General features: G+C 34.5%; 2 protein-coding genes across 7 annotated transcripts in view; both read right to left on the reverse strand.

Moving 5' to 3' along the window:
• Window positions 1–705: 705 nt before the first annotated feature.
• On the reverse strand, window positions 706–8,041 carry grsm (probable aminopeptidase NPEPL1 granny smith protein). 3 transcript variants are annotated; one of them, XM_013310246.1, is made up of 12 exons: window positions 7,870–8,041; window positions 7,248–7,411; window positions 6,467–6,649; window positions 5,735–5,900; window positions 5,264–5,433; window positions 4,656–4,883; window positions 4,012–4,157; window positions 3,330–3,394; window positions 2,610–2,701; window positions 1,918–2,094; window positions 1,465–1,575; window positions 706–1,186 (listed from the first exon to the last, which is right to left on the reverse strand). In XM_013310246.1, the coding sequence occupies exons 2-12, from the start codon at window positions 7,401–7,403 to the stop codon at window positions 1,085–1,087; spliced, it is 1,596 nt and encodes a 531-aa protein (XP_013165700.1). In that variant the 5' UTR covers window positions 7,404–7,411; window positions 7,870–8,041; the 3' UTR covers window positions 706–1,084. The 3 variants fall into 3 exon arrangements, with proteins under 3 accessions (XP_013165700.1, XP_013165699.1, XP_013165698.1); XM_013310245.1 differs by lacking the exon at window positions 7,870–8,041 and adding an exon at window positions 7,711–7,837 and having other exon boundaries at window positions 4,662–4,883; XM_013310244.1 differs by lacking the exon at window positions 7,870–8,041 and adding an exon at window positions 7,711–7,836.
• Window positions 8,042–13,478: 5,437 nt separating this feature from the next.
• LOC106116396 (oxysterol-binding protein-related protein 6) overlaps window positions 13,479–15,941 on the reverse strand; it is a 31,410-nt gene continuing 28,947 nt past the window's right edge. For 3 of the 4 annotated variants that reach the window (XM_013310223.1, XM_013310222.1, XM_013310221.1), the window contains exons 20-25: window positions 15,737–15,850; window positions 15,303–15,441; window positions 14,894–15,008; window positions 14,416–14,538; window positions 13,989–14,109; window positions 13,482–13,667 (exon numbers count right to left, since the gene is read on the reverse strand). In XM_013310223.1, the coding sequence (XP_013165677.1) occupies window positions 14,007–14,109; window positions 14,416–14,538; window positions 14,894–15,008; window positions 15,303–15,441; window positions 15,737–15,850 (594 nt within the window). In that variant the 3' untranslated portion in view covers window positions 13,482–13,667; window positions 13,989–14,006. Of the gene's footprint in view, window positions 13,668–13,988; window positions 14,110–14,415; window positions 14,539–14,893; window positions 15,009–15,302; window positions 15,442–15,736; window positions 15,851–15,941 lie in introns of all 4 variants that reach the window. The other variant, XM_013310224.1, reaches the window with a different exon arrangement.

A 15,941-nucleotide genomic window follows, 5' to 3' on the forward strand; every position in this document is an offset into this window, starting at 1 on the left:
ATACCGAAACACTTTCTATTCAAAATTATTGCTACAATTTTTTACTTAAATACTAAAGAAATGAACTCGAAACAATACATTTGGCTCTATTGAACACATGGTCGCGTGTTTTTCGTATATCAAAAAAAAAGAACAGTAAAAAGAATGTAAAAAAAAAAGTCAAAATGCACAATAAAATGAAAAAATGCATATTAATATATTAAAAGATTGATTATGCCTTGATTTTGGACAATTGTACTATAAAAAAAATTAAAAATTTAATTAAAAAAGACGTCATTTTTAGAATAATAAAACTAAAGTAATGGTAGTGAACTTAGTCTATCTTTTTAGTAATTTTAGTAAAAAAATCTACCTTTAATAATTCTTAAAAAAAATCTATAATTTTCTTAGATATACTTTAGGGCAGCATTTTTTTTACTTTTCTATTATAATTTCACTAAGTAAAAATGTTTATTTCGGTTACAAATTACGTCTATAAAAATCCTACATTTTACTTTTTTACCTTCAAAACTTATTAGCCCCAATTAAAAAAATACTTGTGTTTTATCAAATTAATTGTACTTAAATATTTAATTTTATTATGATTGTTATTAAATTATTAAAAATATATCAGACGAGGCACTGTATACTTAATTCTAATATCTATATTTTCTGTTTTCAATCTAAAAATACAAAATCTATTGAAAATTATCAGATTTTTTTAAGTACAAATTTTTATATTGAATTTTTGAGATTTGATTTATTTTCTGGTTGCTTTATGCTTAATTTGGACAAAGTTTTAGGGTTGTTATATGTGGGGGTTGTTTGTCAGCATGACGTCATGGCTTTGATGACATCACGGATGATTATGAGGAAGTGGGGGATCGTTGTGGATGATGGAAACTAACCAAAGTTAAAGGATGAGAGGGTAGGGGCTCGTAGGGGATGGTGTAAGGTAGTTAAGGGGTGCATGTTTATCATAGTTGTTAAGGGAGGGTTTGCATGATAATGCTGTGATGACGTCACTACTGATGTTGGTGAGGATTCAGTGACGTCACATTCGTCACCAGGGGGTAGGTGTTGGGGGTGAGGGCGGTGTGTGACGTCATTTCGTGGGTGGTGCGAGAGCGCGCAGCAGTCGGCTGGAGGAGTGAGCACCGAACAACACGTTGAGAAGCGCCACACCGTAACCAGTAGCACGTTCACCCTGACATAGAAATGTTAATATTACTAATATTATAAAAGCGAATGTTTTGATGTATGGATGTTTGTTCGATGGTATCTAAAAACCGCTGCATGGATCTCGATGAAATTTGACACAAAGGTAGAGTCTGGAAGAACACATAGGATACTTACTAAGTTTTTCTTAATCTACGCAGACGAAAACGCGGGCAACAGCAAGTATTATAATGATTGACTACAAGTAGTAAATTTTTATGTTAAGTGGGTTTTGGAGTATGTGCCTTGAGGGAGGTGGATAGTTACCGAGTGCGCAGGCGCAGCCATATCGATGTGCAGCCAGCCTCCTCGGAAGTCAAAGCCGAGGTGCGACAACACGAACAGGCCAGCGCAGGATGGCTGCGCGTTGTTACGATCCTGTATACATACATTAGTGAAGGTTTCTGAGACGAGACTATACAGTCACATATCAAACAAGGATATCTGAACTGATCAGAGGCGCTTCTATCGTTGGTTTAGTCAGAATATATATAAAACCTGTTTAGGTACAGAAAATGTCATTTTATGACATTTTTTGAAGTTGACATGGGGGCGCTACTGAGCTGTCATAATTTAACTTATACCCAGTTCAGATATCCTCGATCTCTTACTATGACGCGAGAGGATATGCATAAGAAGGTATATTCAGACATGACGGCTGATACAGATGCATGTACTGTGTCAACCTCCTTAAGGATAAAGATTGATGGTATAACATACCGCGACACTATTCTTCATATCAGCAACAACGCTGGTGAACTCCGGGAAGTGCAGCTCTGGTGCGTACGGCAGAGGATGTGTCAGCTCGCCGCAGCGCAGCCCCGCCACCACACAGCGACGTTCTAAACCTCCACAGTTTGATACTATCGCCGCGTGGTACTTTCCAGTCGCTGTGCCCTGTCAGGATACTTTATTAATATTATAAATGCGAATGTATGGATGGATGTTTGTTAGATATCTCTGGATTCAATGTATTTTGATGAAATTCGACATAAATATAGTACAGTCTGGAAGAACACAGGTTACTAATTTTTTTTTTACCGCGCGGGCAGTCACGGGTGACTTCTAGTAAATTACATTAGAAAAATAAAAAATGTTTTCATGCATTTATTAAATAATTCTACAATAACAAGATAAATAGGTTCTACAGAATATATAATTAAAAAAACATAGATACATCCCCATAGAAGAGTGACAAGGCCTTTAGCCCTGGTCTGGTCTAAATCTACTGATAGGCCAGGGCCAGGGCCAGGGCAGATTGACGAGGTGCATTAAAATGAAAATCAATGCTGAATATTGTCAGAAAATGTATGATTTATATTAAAACACATTTGAGAAGATAGAAAATACTGACGGAAGGAGGGAGATTACCAGGGGAGGGACTTAGATAAAAAAAATAGAATCTAACTAACCTGAGCACCAGTTAAAGTGGCGATATCCACAATAGTATCTGCCTTGAGGTCTCTCTGTGCGTACACCACGCCGTCACTCAGTACTAGACGACCTGGAAACAAATATAATCACGCATGTAACCCAGAGGGGTATGCAGAGACCACGGACCTCTATACTATAGTCCTGACATACATAACTACTGATAATTAAAGATATCTTACTAATATTATAACTGCGAATGTATAAATTATTTTTTATATCATAAGGTGGCAAACGAGCGAGCGGCGAAATAGCGAAGTGACCGTTGCCCATAGACATACGCAATTGCATATGCGTTGCCTACCTTTAATCGACGGAGGAGAGGATGCACAGAAAGAAAATATCTTCCCTTTCCATGCATCCTCTCATCCGGAAAGTCCACTTCCACTTCCCATCCTTTCCTTATAAGAAAAAGGGTGGGAAGGGAAAGAGGACTAATTTTGGCCTCCGGGACGCACACTCATCAGACGAAACGCGGAATTGCTTCCACTTGACGCCTGTCTTCTGTGTGGATGATTGATATTTGTTAGAAGTTCTCTCCAGATCAGCTGCATGGATCTTGCTGAAATTTGGCATACATGTAGAACATAGTCTGGAAGATAAGCTATAAAGTTTTTTTCTTAATTCTGCGCAGACGGAGTCGTCGGCAACAGCTATGTAAGCTTTTTAGTGTTATATTTAAGTTAATTATGTTGTATTACCTTCAGCGTCTGTGTTATTGATTTCAACAGTACGGCCAGAGTACAGGCGATGGATATCATCAGGTCTGGAACATTCAAAGTGTTTTGTTAACAAAATATAAATAAATAAAGTGTCTTTTGAAATTTTTAGAGTTTGCAGATTCATAAATAAAACACGGCTTTTAAGTCGCCATTAACATCAAAATGATTTTAATCAATTTGACAAGTACAAGTTTAGCTGTGTTTTAAATGACAATAATTGTAACAATTAATATAATTTTTCATTAATACTTGTGTTTACGCATCACAATTACAAGGTGTCCCAAAAGGTTACGTACATACGAAGGGGGATGATAGGGGTGGTTACAAGGGTCACCGGAAAAATAAAATAAAAATTCCCCTCTAAGTATTAAAAAAAATAAATGACATTTTTTAAAAACTTAAAAATTTTACCCCTTCTGGGGCAATTTTAATTTTCTTTAAAATCTTTGTTAGTTGTATTGTTTTTTTTTATTTCATATTGATATAAATCTTAGGAATATTATAAATGCAAATATTTAAATGGATGTTTGTTAGAAGATATCTCCGGAACGGCTCTATAGACCTTGGTAAAATATGCCATACATATAGAACATAGTCCGGAAGAACACAGTCTACTAATTATTTTTTTTAAATTTCTGTTAATATTTTTTCATGGTGTTACCTGGTGGCATTAGGTCCGACAGCATTCTCAGCTAGACAAAGCACACAATGTACGTTGATGTCAGGCTGCTCCGACACAAAGGCAGCAAAGGCTCCAAGAGCACCCGCAGCCCCACCACAGTCACCCTTCATGCCAACCATCGAACTCTGTACATACAACATATATCTTATTAATCTATATATATAAAATTAAATACTGTTCGTTAGTCACATTAATACTGGAGAAAGGCTGAAGGGATTTATCTTATCTTGGTCTTGAAATGTTTGTCGAGGTCTAGGGAAGGTTTAAAAGGTGAGAAAAATTCTAATAATTGCCGGGAACTGGTTAATTTTTTTTTTCATTCCACGCGGACGGAGTCGTGAGCGACAGCTAGTAATAATGCGAATGTTTAGATGGATGTTTGTTTGAAGGTATCTCCCGAACAGCTAGAACATAGTCTGGAAGAACATATAGGATAGTGACTGTTTTTTTTCTTCAATTTAGTGCAGATGGAGTCGCGGGCACAGCATAAATACAAGAAAATCTCTATATTACGACTTAAGAATCTGTGTTATATTTAAAACCCAGTGGAAATGATATACATAGAGATAGCAATCGCTAGTGGAAATTGCCTCTAAACAAGACATCACAATAATAAAACATACCCTTGCCTTAATACTGAGACCGCCGGTGTCGTATACTATGCCCTTCCCCACCCACGCCACGGACTGTGACGCCCCGGGCGCAAGGTACGACAGGCAGACCAGGGCGGGGGCCTGGGCAGCCGCACGCCCCACCCCATACAATCCGCCCATACCACGAGCTAGTAGCTCCTCGCCCCTGATCACTGTTGGTTCTGCTATGTTCAAGGTTTTTGCCACTGTGAACGCCTCCTGTTAAATTATTTAAATATTAGTCAAAAATAATCTTTTTTTTAACCATGTGACTATCCTATATCTAAGTAAGTTAGTCTCTTGAGGGTAATGTTTCTCACAAGTACACAATTATGTGCCGAATAGTGACCAATGCCCATAGATATCCACAGTTGCAGACATGTTGCATACGGGCAAATGACAGAAAAGGGACGGACAAAAAAAAGATTCCCCTTCCTTTACATCCCCTCTTCTATGTAATGCACTACCCCTTTCCATCCCTTCTTACAACAGATTATTCCTTGCTTATACCAATATTAAAGTTTTAACAATTAAGTTGATTTTGATGAAGTACCCTTTGATTTATCTTCTCCGGAGTGCCAGTTGGATTGTATACTGACCTCAATAATATTGTCAACATTCATGATGTTAGCAGGTGTGTCAGTGATGCGTGCAGCGAGACGTGTCATATCTGCAAGCCGCTGCAGTGTCCGCACCTCACCATCACTTAGACTTGTCTCTTGCAGTACTGAATCCACAACACCCAATTCTTCCTCATCGGATTCACCTTCTATAAACATAAATATATAGCATTAGCTGTCGCCCGTGACTCCGTCCGCGTATAATGCAAAAAAAGCTATTAGTTTCCGGCGATTTTTGTCACATTTTAAACCTTCCCTAGACCTTAATTGGCACACTTTGAAAAATGCTGACCTATGGTAAGTTTCTGAGACCATAATTATCTAATTACCACATCACCTTTGACAAAACTGCGATAATATGTTTTAACATAGATTTTAGTTTAAGAAACTCACGGTTAATGGATTAGGGTAGGGATTATCAAGCCAAGAAGAACATATCGTAGTACTTACCTCGTTTCTCATCAGCGACCAGTACAATCTCAACAGTAAGGTCCCTGCGCTCAGGAGGCGCAGGCGAGGAGCCCAGTGGGGCGGAGTCCGTACGCGCCGAGTACTGAGGCACCGCGCGGGCGATTGCTACTGCACTGGCCAGTACATCTTGTTTGCGACATACCAACTATAAAATAGTATTAGGTATATAGAAACTCCTTTATCAACATGTTGATTCTTCAGATTGTATAAACTGCAATTGTATATTTATAGATAAGAAATTCATGGTTGATTTCTGAGGTATGATTTGTTGTATAAAACATTTTGTCATCCCTGTCTTTGACAAAATAGAGATATCTATATGTTTGAAATGGACATTAGGTCTCAGAAACCCACAAGTTAACATGTTGACTTGCATAATAATCTTAGTGTCACTTTATTAATTGAATATCTACAACTAGACATGCGTAAATCAGTTTTGAATTGATTCAAAAGTTTAAGTCACACAGACTTGAACTGTTGAGTTGCAATTCAACAACTAAATAGGCAGGTCATAGCTCATCGCAAAATTCTATAACTATGCAAGTCGACAAGCCTCGAGTTGCTTGGTGACTAGCAGATCGCCGCTCGGAAGACATAACTCTATGCAAATACAAATTGAGCTGAATTGTAAACCAGTGATCTGCATCACACAATTGTGAGCTGATCTACAGGTCATCTATTTCATTTGAGTTACACATGATTATAACTCACCACAACAAATTCCTCGCTAGCATTACCGCGCTGTCCATTCTTCACAATCTTGGAGAGAGCATGGCCTCTAGAGGGTGCTGCGTGACGTGAACGCCGGGCAGGTAGTGCGGCGAGTGATGCTCCACGAGGCCATAGCTCGCAAGAATCACCACCAGATACTACTGTTAGTCCTCGTTGCCATACCTGGATGGAATAGTTATTTTATTGTTTACCGTGGGTCTGAATTGATATAAAAGAGAGTTGAGGATGGGAAGTGAAAGTGGACTTTCCGGATGAGAGGATGCATGGAAAGGGAAGATTTTTCATCCTCTCCTCCTTCGATTTAAGGTAGGCAATGCATATGCAGTTGCTTATGTCTATGTGCAACGGTCAACATGGGCACCAAAAAAGTTGTTGTTTTGTCCTAATGGCCTAGCTCCACAAGTGGGGGACCTCTATACGGAACAATAATATTACAGTAGCTTGAACGCAGAACATTTTCTTTGAGAAAAAAAAAACATTATGTGACAAACATACACTGTACATACAGTAACACAGATGTAAGTTGAATTATAGTTCTTATGATGACTGCTGTAACTAAGGGGGAAGAAAATTTAATTCTTTAACTATAAAAAAGACTTCAATATAATGAAGATAATCCGTGTGTATTATATAATAGATTAATTACACTTTAAGGATCATAGCTATAATTACTTAGGCTATTTACTAAGTTTTTTTAATCCTCCACAGACAGGGTTGCGGGCAATAGCTAGTTAATTATAAATTAAATAATAATTAGTACCTCTTCAGTAACTCTGGGTTCAAGTTTACAGCGTACATCTTGCCATGTAAGTGTATTCAGATGTGTGGCCTGGCCCACAATCAGCACCGGATGTGTTTCCGGGTCTGATGCTGTCAGCCCATAGTGGAACTTCACATTCATCGCTGCAGTTGACATTCTGCAGACTGGAATGTATTAAATGTACTTAGTATGTGCAATATACAATGCAGAGTCGCAGAAACCATTGCATCTATGACTATTAACTAATGCTATAAATTAATGACCAAGTTTAGTTTGAATAGAGAAGCTAACCTATACAATGTTTAATGGTTAAAAATGTTCATAATGATTGACAAGATATTAAAGTATAGCGATTCTGCAATCTTATTTGTGCAATAATTACATCCGTTATTTACATTTTAATATCGTAAAAGTAAAAAGTAATAAAAAAATTCTAGTCGACAAATAAATTTAGGTCAGTTACCTGCATACTTCAATGGATAACACTTAACTGTAGTTACTAACTTAGGAAATATATTAAGTATTAACATGATAGCTTACATAAATATTAATAATGACAATATACAAAACAAATAAGATAAAAATAACGTGTAATCTAGAGCGCTAAGTTCAAACTGTTTACCTGTTTGAATTGAAATATCACTTTATCGGATTACGTAACATTTAGTTTTTGTACTTTGAATAATGTAAAAATGTGATATAAAAAAGATCTTAAAAGTATTAAAGCTTTAGAATTAAACAAACTGGTGTTAGCACTATGCTTTTCTTTCTTTCTTTATTTCTAATCAACTTGCCAAATCATTGTTTGATAAAATGCGTTCTGAAACTTTTAGAATAATTTATAATATAATAGTTTAATCGCTTGTGATTTAAAATTGACGAAACTGAAACAAACATGTTACTTTTTTTGAACGTAGTTTTGATAAAACTTTTATTTTATTGAAATTCTACAAACACATTTGTGTTGCAAAGCACTAACTGTAAGATTTTTGAACGTACGTCTACGTTCCGTTTCACATTAACATTTTAAAGCATGGATATCCATGTACAAATTATAAAATACTGAAATTATCTCGTTTTAAGATTGTGATATGTCGTTTCTTATTTGAAAGTAAATAATGTGTAAATGATGTTTTATTTTTCTCATCGTATGTAAACTTAATTGAAGAATACATTAGGATACTGTTTTACTTCTCCCAAACCCAAGTTACATAAAAATGGTATTTAAGTAAATAAAAGGCTGATTAAATCGAACTTTTCTTTATTTTCTTATATGCAGCTATTAAACAAAACCACATAACAAAATTTTATTTGTAGCACGGTAACTTGCTGTCGCGTTAGCCTATAGTTACTTATTGAGAAGCCTTCATTAATAAATAAGACAATTTATTTTGTATATAACTTTCCTTATAATTATTTTAGTAAGTGAGTTCAATTAGGTTATTTGGCTGGGCAGTGTTAATAAATGACATTTGACTTAAGAAAAAAAAAACAAAATTGTCGAACTTCACTTCAGATACTTTATGTTTTGTAATTATTAAATTAATGTAAATATATTGAAAAATATTAATTAATTAATAACTGATTAGTCATTTATCAACACTACGTAGATTAATTAAATGATATTTTATGTTGCTTGTCATTTTTCGATTTAACAAATCGATTCGTAAACTCAAGGACCTAGCACGAATATTCGTGAGAACGATTTTGTAACGTCATCGACAAAATTTGAAATAAAATTTGTGCAGCGCCGCAATGGGCGTATAATACACCAAAAAATCTCATACAAACTTTCGTGAGACATTATACTAAACTGATATATAAACACGGCTAAACACTCACGTATATAGGTATATAGGAAACTAGTCGGTGCCGCCACGGGACGGTAATTTTACGTGAGTGTTTAGCGGTGTTTATATATCAGTTTAAATCTCATACAAATTTTGACATACTTTATCAATAACGTTACGAAGGTGCGTATCGAAAATATTCGTGATAGGCTCTCAGATATGTAGAAGCAAACGACCTGAACACATTAAATTTATAAAAAAATAATAGCCACTTCAAAATAACATTTATTTGTACTGTTTAATTTTTTTTTTACTGTAAAAAGAGAAATAAATGTTCATCAGTATTTTCTATCGTTGTTTATCTGTGTGTTTATTTATATAAAAATGATACAATTATTATTTAGAGCCATCTACCTATTAATTCTCTCTTGGACACGAAAAATAAATGTTAAAAAGGCACTTATACTGCATTATGTAAATATACATTGAAAAAGATTTTACAATATCACCGATTACTCCTATCCCCATAATTATGATAAAAGTTAATAATTAAAAATTCTTAAACATATAATCGAATTACGTCAAAACTGGAATTCACAGCTTAAAAAATTTTTTGTACAATAAAAAAAAAACAGCGCACCAGTAAAATTGAAATAAATATTACATTTACAACAGTATATTAAGTACTTTAAAAAGCATTGAATAAATTGTACATAAAAAAACCACGATTACATTGCATTAAATAACAAAATAAAAAAAAACATAAAAAAAACAACTTTTGACATTAATGACAGTTACATTTTTTTTCGCTAAGCGGGCAAAGGTCTTCTGACCATACAGCCAAAGCTAACAAAATAAAACATTTAAAAAATTCAATTGACTCTAAATGTCATTTAATGAAATCACAAATACACAATTGCATTATAAAGCTTATTAAACAAAAAAAAAATACTAAAAACGAATTAAAAAAAAATATAACAATTGTAAACAGTTGGAATGCCAACGTATTACGAGGTTTGATTTTGTCTTTATTTCATAAAAAAAAACTCACTTATATTTAAAAAAAAATTGTAATTATTATTATAATTGCTTTCAAAATAGGCCAAACATGATAGCAATGTGCATATTTGATAAAATTTTAAAAATACCAAGCTGCATTTTTTTTTAATTTCAATATATTTTATCCATAACAGTAACATTAACAATATTATACAAGAAACATCCTTATTGTCTTTAAGTGACAGTATTATAATATTTTAAAGATTACACGTGACTCCAAAATACTGGGTACTATAAAAAAAAACAACCAAAAAAACCCGTACTTGTACAAAAAGGAATGATACGCTTCATTGTCAAATTTTATCCCAAAATATAAATAATAAACAACATACTGTAGCATTATAGAGCGTCGGTGGCTCAGTGGTCAAGCATTTGACTTGTAATCTACAGGTCCTGGGTTCGAATCCCGCCATGTACCAATGTGTTTTTCGATTTCCGATTTACATTTATCCGACATTCTTAGGAAGGAAAACATCGTGATTCTGCACATATCTGAGAAATTCAAAGATATGTGTGAAGTCACTGCACTTGGCCAGCGGTGGTTGACTATGGCCTAATCACCCTTAACTTAGTGTATGCTCCGAGCCCCTTGGTGATGAATTAGCACTAAAGCTATATGACAAGTAGTTGCACCTGACGTTGTCCGCGCATAATTAAAAAAAATCTAATAATAAAATCCAACATCAAACATGGATAGTGTAGCTTCCCAACAGTGAAAGAACTTTATAAATCCTTTCTGTTTCGTAGCGTATTTAATGGAAACAATCAAATCATTCCTATTTATAACATTAGTATATAAATACATAAATAGTAAATAACATATTATATACGTATTGACATGGATTAAGAAAACTATCACATAAGTTCTAGAAATCATACTTTAAAAAGTTATGACTAGAACAAATAAATAAAAAAAAAATCTATACTTTTTAAGCTTTTAAAATGCTTAAAAAATTAGAAAAATGTACACTTAACACATTTTGAATACACAAGGAAATTTCTTATTAGTACTTTTAAATAAAAAAAAGCAATTATTAATAAAGAAAAGAAGCTTAACACCTTTAAATCTTTAACTGCAAAGAAAAAAAAAAGAGAGCAATATATACAGGATGATAAAAATTGTCAATGAAGCGTTAATTATTAAGAAAAAAAACATCACACAATATATTATACAAAAACCCTAAGCGTGAGTTTTCACGGAAACACGAGTACAAAAACATATAACCATATTTTTTTTTAAAGAGAAATTAATTATGTTTTTATTTCAGCGATGAAAAATCACGATAAAACCTAACAACTATCAACAACATCAAATATATCCTATAGGTTTATAGAGAAGAATTTTATACCAAAAGCGCTTAGCCGCCATAGCAAGCAAGAGTTAACTGCGGTGACAATTGTATTAATATTGTCATCTCTTTCACACGCTTTGACAAGACAGAGACAACAGGCGTCCCGGAGGCCTAATTTAGACCTCTTTCCCTTCCCACCTTTTTTCTTATAAGGAAATGATGGAACGTGCAAGTGGACTTTCCGGATGAGAGAATGCATGGAAAGGGAATATATTTTCTTTCTGTGCATCCTCTGCTCTGTCGATTAAAGGTAGGCAACGCATATGCAATTGCGTATGTTTATGGGTAGTCACTTCGCTATTTCAGCGATTTCAGGTGACCGCTCGCTCGTTTGCCACATTATTATATAAAAAAAACAATATTAATACAAGTACCACTGCAGTCAAAATCCAAGTACTACATGGAGTTTAGATATATTAGCTAGCATCTATTTTAAACCTTTGAAAAGTACATAAGGCACATTATTCTACGAATATTAAGAAATTAAAAATTATAAAAGGAACATCCTGTAACTTTCGGGTTAATATACTAATTTCAACACTATTCATTTGTACTATTATTATTAGATATTTAAGCTTTGTTTAAAGTGCGTTTCCACTGCAATACATCAGGTAACCCTTTAATTATCTTGAAACTATTATCCGCAGTGGAGACCCACGGTTATAGTTTTATTAATCTCCATGTAGTACTAAAAACTCTCGAATGATTTTGTGCAGTGTAAACTTTACTTAACAGCCTTCCGCAATTGACAGTTCACAGCATGTTGCAAAACTTTACATGTTCATTTATATTGCATTGAAATTATCATTAAACCGGGTTTCTGAGGACAAAATCACCATTTAAAACATATTGTGATCTGTTTTGACGATATATTTTATATAGATATTTTAGTCTTAGAAACCCACAATAAGTATATTATTTTATATAATGGCGTTAGTTATATTCTATTTAATTCATTATTTAATATCATAAATTATTAAGCTTAATTTGACCGTTAACAAGGCAATAAACATCATAGAAAATAAAAAAAAAGTTTATATCGATATATACCAAATCGTTTGGAATTAAAAACTTGATTTACGTCACTAACGTCACTTTGACAGCTGTAAAAAGTGTTTTTTTTATTCCGTGACGATTTTAGCGTTTGATATTAGTATTATGCCAAAACGTCTTTGACGTTGTAAAAGATAGTTTTTGCTTCCTATTTTTAGGAAATTAAAACAAATAATATTAAATACATTTAAAATAAATAAAAAAAGCTATTGAAAATTTCACATTTCACAGCCGTAATTTAGAAACACACTGTATTTACAACATCATTGATAAATATTTCATGTCCTTTTCCACTAGACGAGAAGTTAAGAGAAAAAGGTTCTTATACAAATAATAGAAAGCCCTTTATATAATAAGCAAAATTTAAAATTGAAAGAATTTTTACAAAAAAAAATATTTAAAGACGTTTTATTACGCCTTTTACGTTTTTGAGGTAGACAGTGCATCAAAATGTTGACGCTATTGGACAAAATAAGTCAATAAACATAGATTTTATATTTAAAATAAATTTGCATTGATAGTTACTTTTAAATTATGAAATCTGGATTTACAGGGTGTTTTGAAATTGAATAAAATTTTAGAACATCCTGTGTAGTTGATAATTTTACAGACTCATAGTTAAATTGTATTCAGAGACAAGACTTAGTAATTCAAAACTTTAATAAAGTTAAGACAACCAACAATAATAAAATTCAAGTCCAAATATTTATATGAACTTAACAAAAATATCAAAATGGTAAAATACGAAATACTTTTAGCATGAAATATAATTTATGTAGTTTCCACCAAACTCATATTCATTAACTGGTCATTATAGGAGTCCCTTAATGTAGATTTAATACAAATATACACTGAGTGAATGTTTAAGTAGACTAACCGTAGGTTTCTGAGGCCAAATATCTCTATAAAACATATAAAGACGAATTTCGTTGTCAGAAACCAACGATAAGTGCCTTAGTTAGTGTTTCCTGTAACTAAACCTGTACTAAGGAACTATTACAGTGTCTATTGTGACAATAAGCTTTACGTAATCAATGTTATACAAATCTCGCCCTTATGTCTTCAACTAATTTAGTACAATATAAGGAATAGTTAAGAAATATTAGAGGCTATATTCGTGTGCCGAAGCTAAGAAGCTAGCAGAGTAGCTCGCAAGCCGGTATACGCTGAAATGAGAAAATACAATTAAATGTAGGGTAGTTAAGCATTTTCAACCATAAACGTTAGTTTCTACGGACGTAATTAAAAAAAGTTATATTTCTTTTTTGTCTAAGCGTGTATTCTGTATATGTACAGTCAGGTCAGTTCGCGGTGTTATACTTTCAGCGAGGGCTCAGTTCGCGCGGAAGTAGACAACTTAATTAGTAGCCTATGTGTTTGTCAAATTTCAGTAAGATATATTCAGCTGTTCTGGAAATACTTAGTAACAAACATCCATTCATACATTCGCATTTATAATTAATAATTAATTAGTAATATGTACGTACATGTATAGCGAGACGCGGTCACCAGATGGCAGGCACGCGCAGTCCGGGGAAGCCAGCTTCGCGCTCCTTCCAGTACTCTCCTGTGAACACCCAAACTTCCTCGCCACCCTCTGTCACTTTTCTGCAACAATAACCACTATCACATACTTGCTCTTGCTACATTTTCGTCTGCGCGGAATTAAACAAAAATACTATACTGTTGAACTATCTATACTGTTAGGAATAAAACCGATACTGTGCCGGTGTATCGCCGCAACACTAGCCTTATTAAAATATCAACGCTCATGACCCTTACTAATCGATCTAACACTTGACTTGGTAATAAAAGTGCGCCATTCGCTCCAAATGATTGTAACTAATATTGTCTAAAATCATATAAATAAAATTGCAGTGTCAGAAAAATAGTGCCGTCACATTGTAAACTGACCGGAACCAAGCGGGCGTGTGGTCTGGTGCCTCACGTCGGCGCTCGCGCTGCGCCTGTTCCAGCTGGTGCTTCAGCTGCTCCGCTCTGTCCACATCACCTTCCTCCAGCGCGCGCTGGTCCGGCCTGCAATTATACAATACTTAGGAAGTGATATTAAGTCTTACAAAAGATTTTCCAAAGTATTAAGATATGTCCTGCTTGAAGGACCAAAATCTATCGACATTAGCCGTAGTTACAACTTTTGCAAAGCTAAGTGTAACACAGTCAAACCTCTATAAGCGAGCGTCATTGACCATTCCCTACGGATGACCTCCACATGCGAGAAATTTTGATTAGAAAGAAACTAACGAGAAATATAAAGCGATCCTTTTATCTCTAGCATATCCAGGTTTGACTGTACACCAAAAAGTGTGAGTTTTTCATATATTTCCTATTTTCCTTAGTTACACTAAGGGATATTTATGTGTGCAGATGTTACCTAAGCCTTGTATCTGTGTGTGGCAGCACATCCTTCATGCCGGGCTCCAGTTCGTTCAGTTCCATGGCGAATCGCGTGAATCCGTAATAATCCTCGTGCTCCGGCGGCATCGCACCTACAACGTGTTTACATTGCTCAAATACTAGTATATAAACATATTTTGTTAACATTTTTTTCCGAGAGAATTACTTGATGATATATTTTACCTATTTGACTCGGGAAGGTAATATTTGTCGCGCGTAAGTTTGTATGTATGAAAAATCCATAATAACATGTAGGCCTGACTGACTTCAATGTCATAAGTGAAGTGCCATTGAGTATAATAATAGTACAATCAAACATTTTTTTTTATTTAATTAAGAAATAATTATTATTGTAAGTAGGGTACCGTTGCTGGAGGTGACTGTACCTGGTCTCCAGAGACACCTGGCTTTAGGCGGGTCTCCTGCAGTGAGGGTCTCTGACCAGCGGCCGGCGAGACGCAGCCGACCTCCGGACCAGGAAACTGCACCGCGCACCTCGTGCCGGCTGCTCGACCACGAACTTGCCTGAAATATACAGAAAAAGTATCACAATAATCTCAAAATCAAAATTAAGTAAACAGATACTTGCAAATTTCATACATGGCGGACATTACGCCATTTTGCTTTTTTAATTATTCAGTAGTAATTTGGAAATAAAGAGACGTCATATAAAAAAGATAGCTTATGTCATATAGCTATGATGAAAAATTACATTAAAATTATTTTAAAGTTTTTTCTATGTTGAAAGTACTCAGATAAGAATATGATATACTAGCGATCATTTATATGGACCTAATTATGTAGATGTGACGTCAGTTACCTTGACGAAGTTGAGTTTGCAGGTGATGTCTGTGCCGGTGCACGCGATGTGCATATCGCCGTACTGATCCACCCAGCGCTGTCCGCCGAACAAATTGTGCACACACGTCGTCACCTACACACACACATACATACATACATTATACTTATAAATGCATAACTTTGGATATGGATGGATGTTTGTTACGTATTTCCAGAAGAGCGAA

Source organism: Papilio xuthus, unplaced genomic scaffold, assembly GCF_000836235.2.
Source record: "Papilio xuthus unplaced genomic scaffold, Pxut_1.1 DF827756.1, whole genome shotgun sequence".
Lineage (NCBI taxonomy): Eukaryota > Metazoa > Arthropoda > Insecta > Lepidoptera > Papilionidae > Papilio > Papilio xuthus.

Bases quoted from the DNA above. Each gene is read 5' to 3' on its own strand.
- grsm (XM_013310244.1), bottom strand. From the start codon at position 7,777: ATGTTAATACTTAATATATTTCCTAAGTTAGTAACTACAGTTAAGTGT. The intron at 7,412-7,710 runs GTAACTGACCTA...AATACATTCCAG, and splicing joins TTATCCATTGAAGTATGCAG to TCTGCAGAATGTCAACTGCA. The intron at 2,702-3,329 runs GTAATACAACAT...ATTTGTTTCCAG, and splicing joins CAATAACACAGACGCTGAAG to GTCGTCTAGTACTGAGTGAC.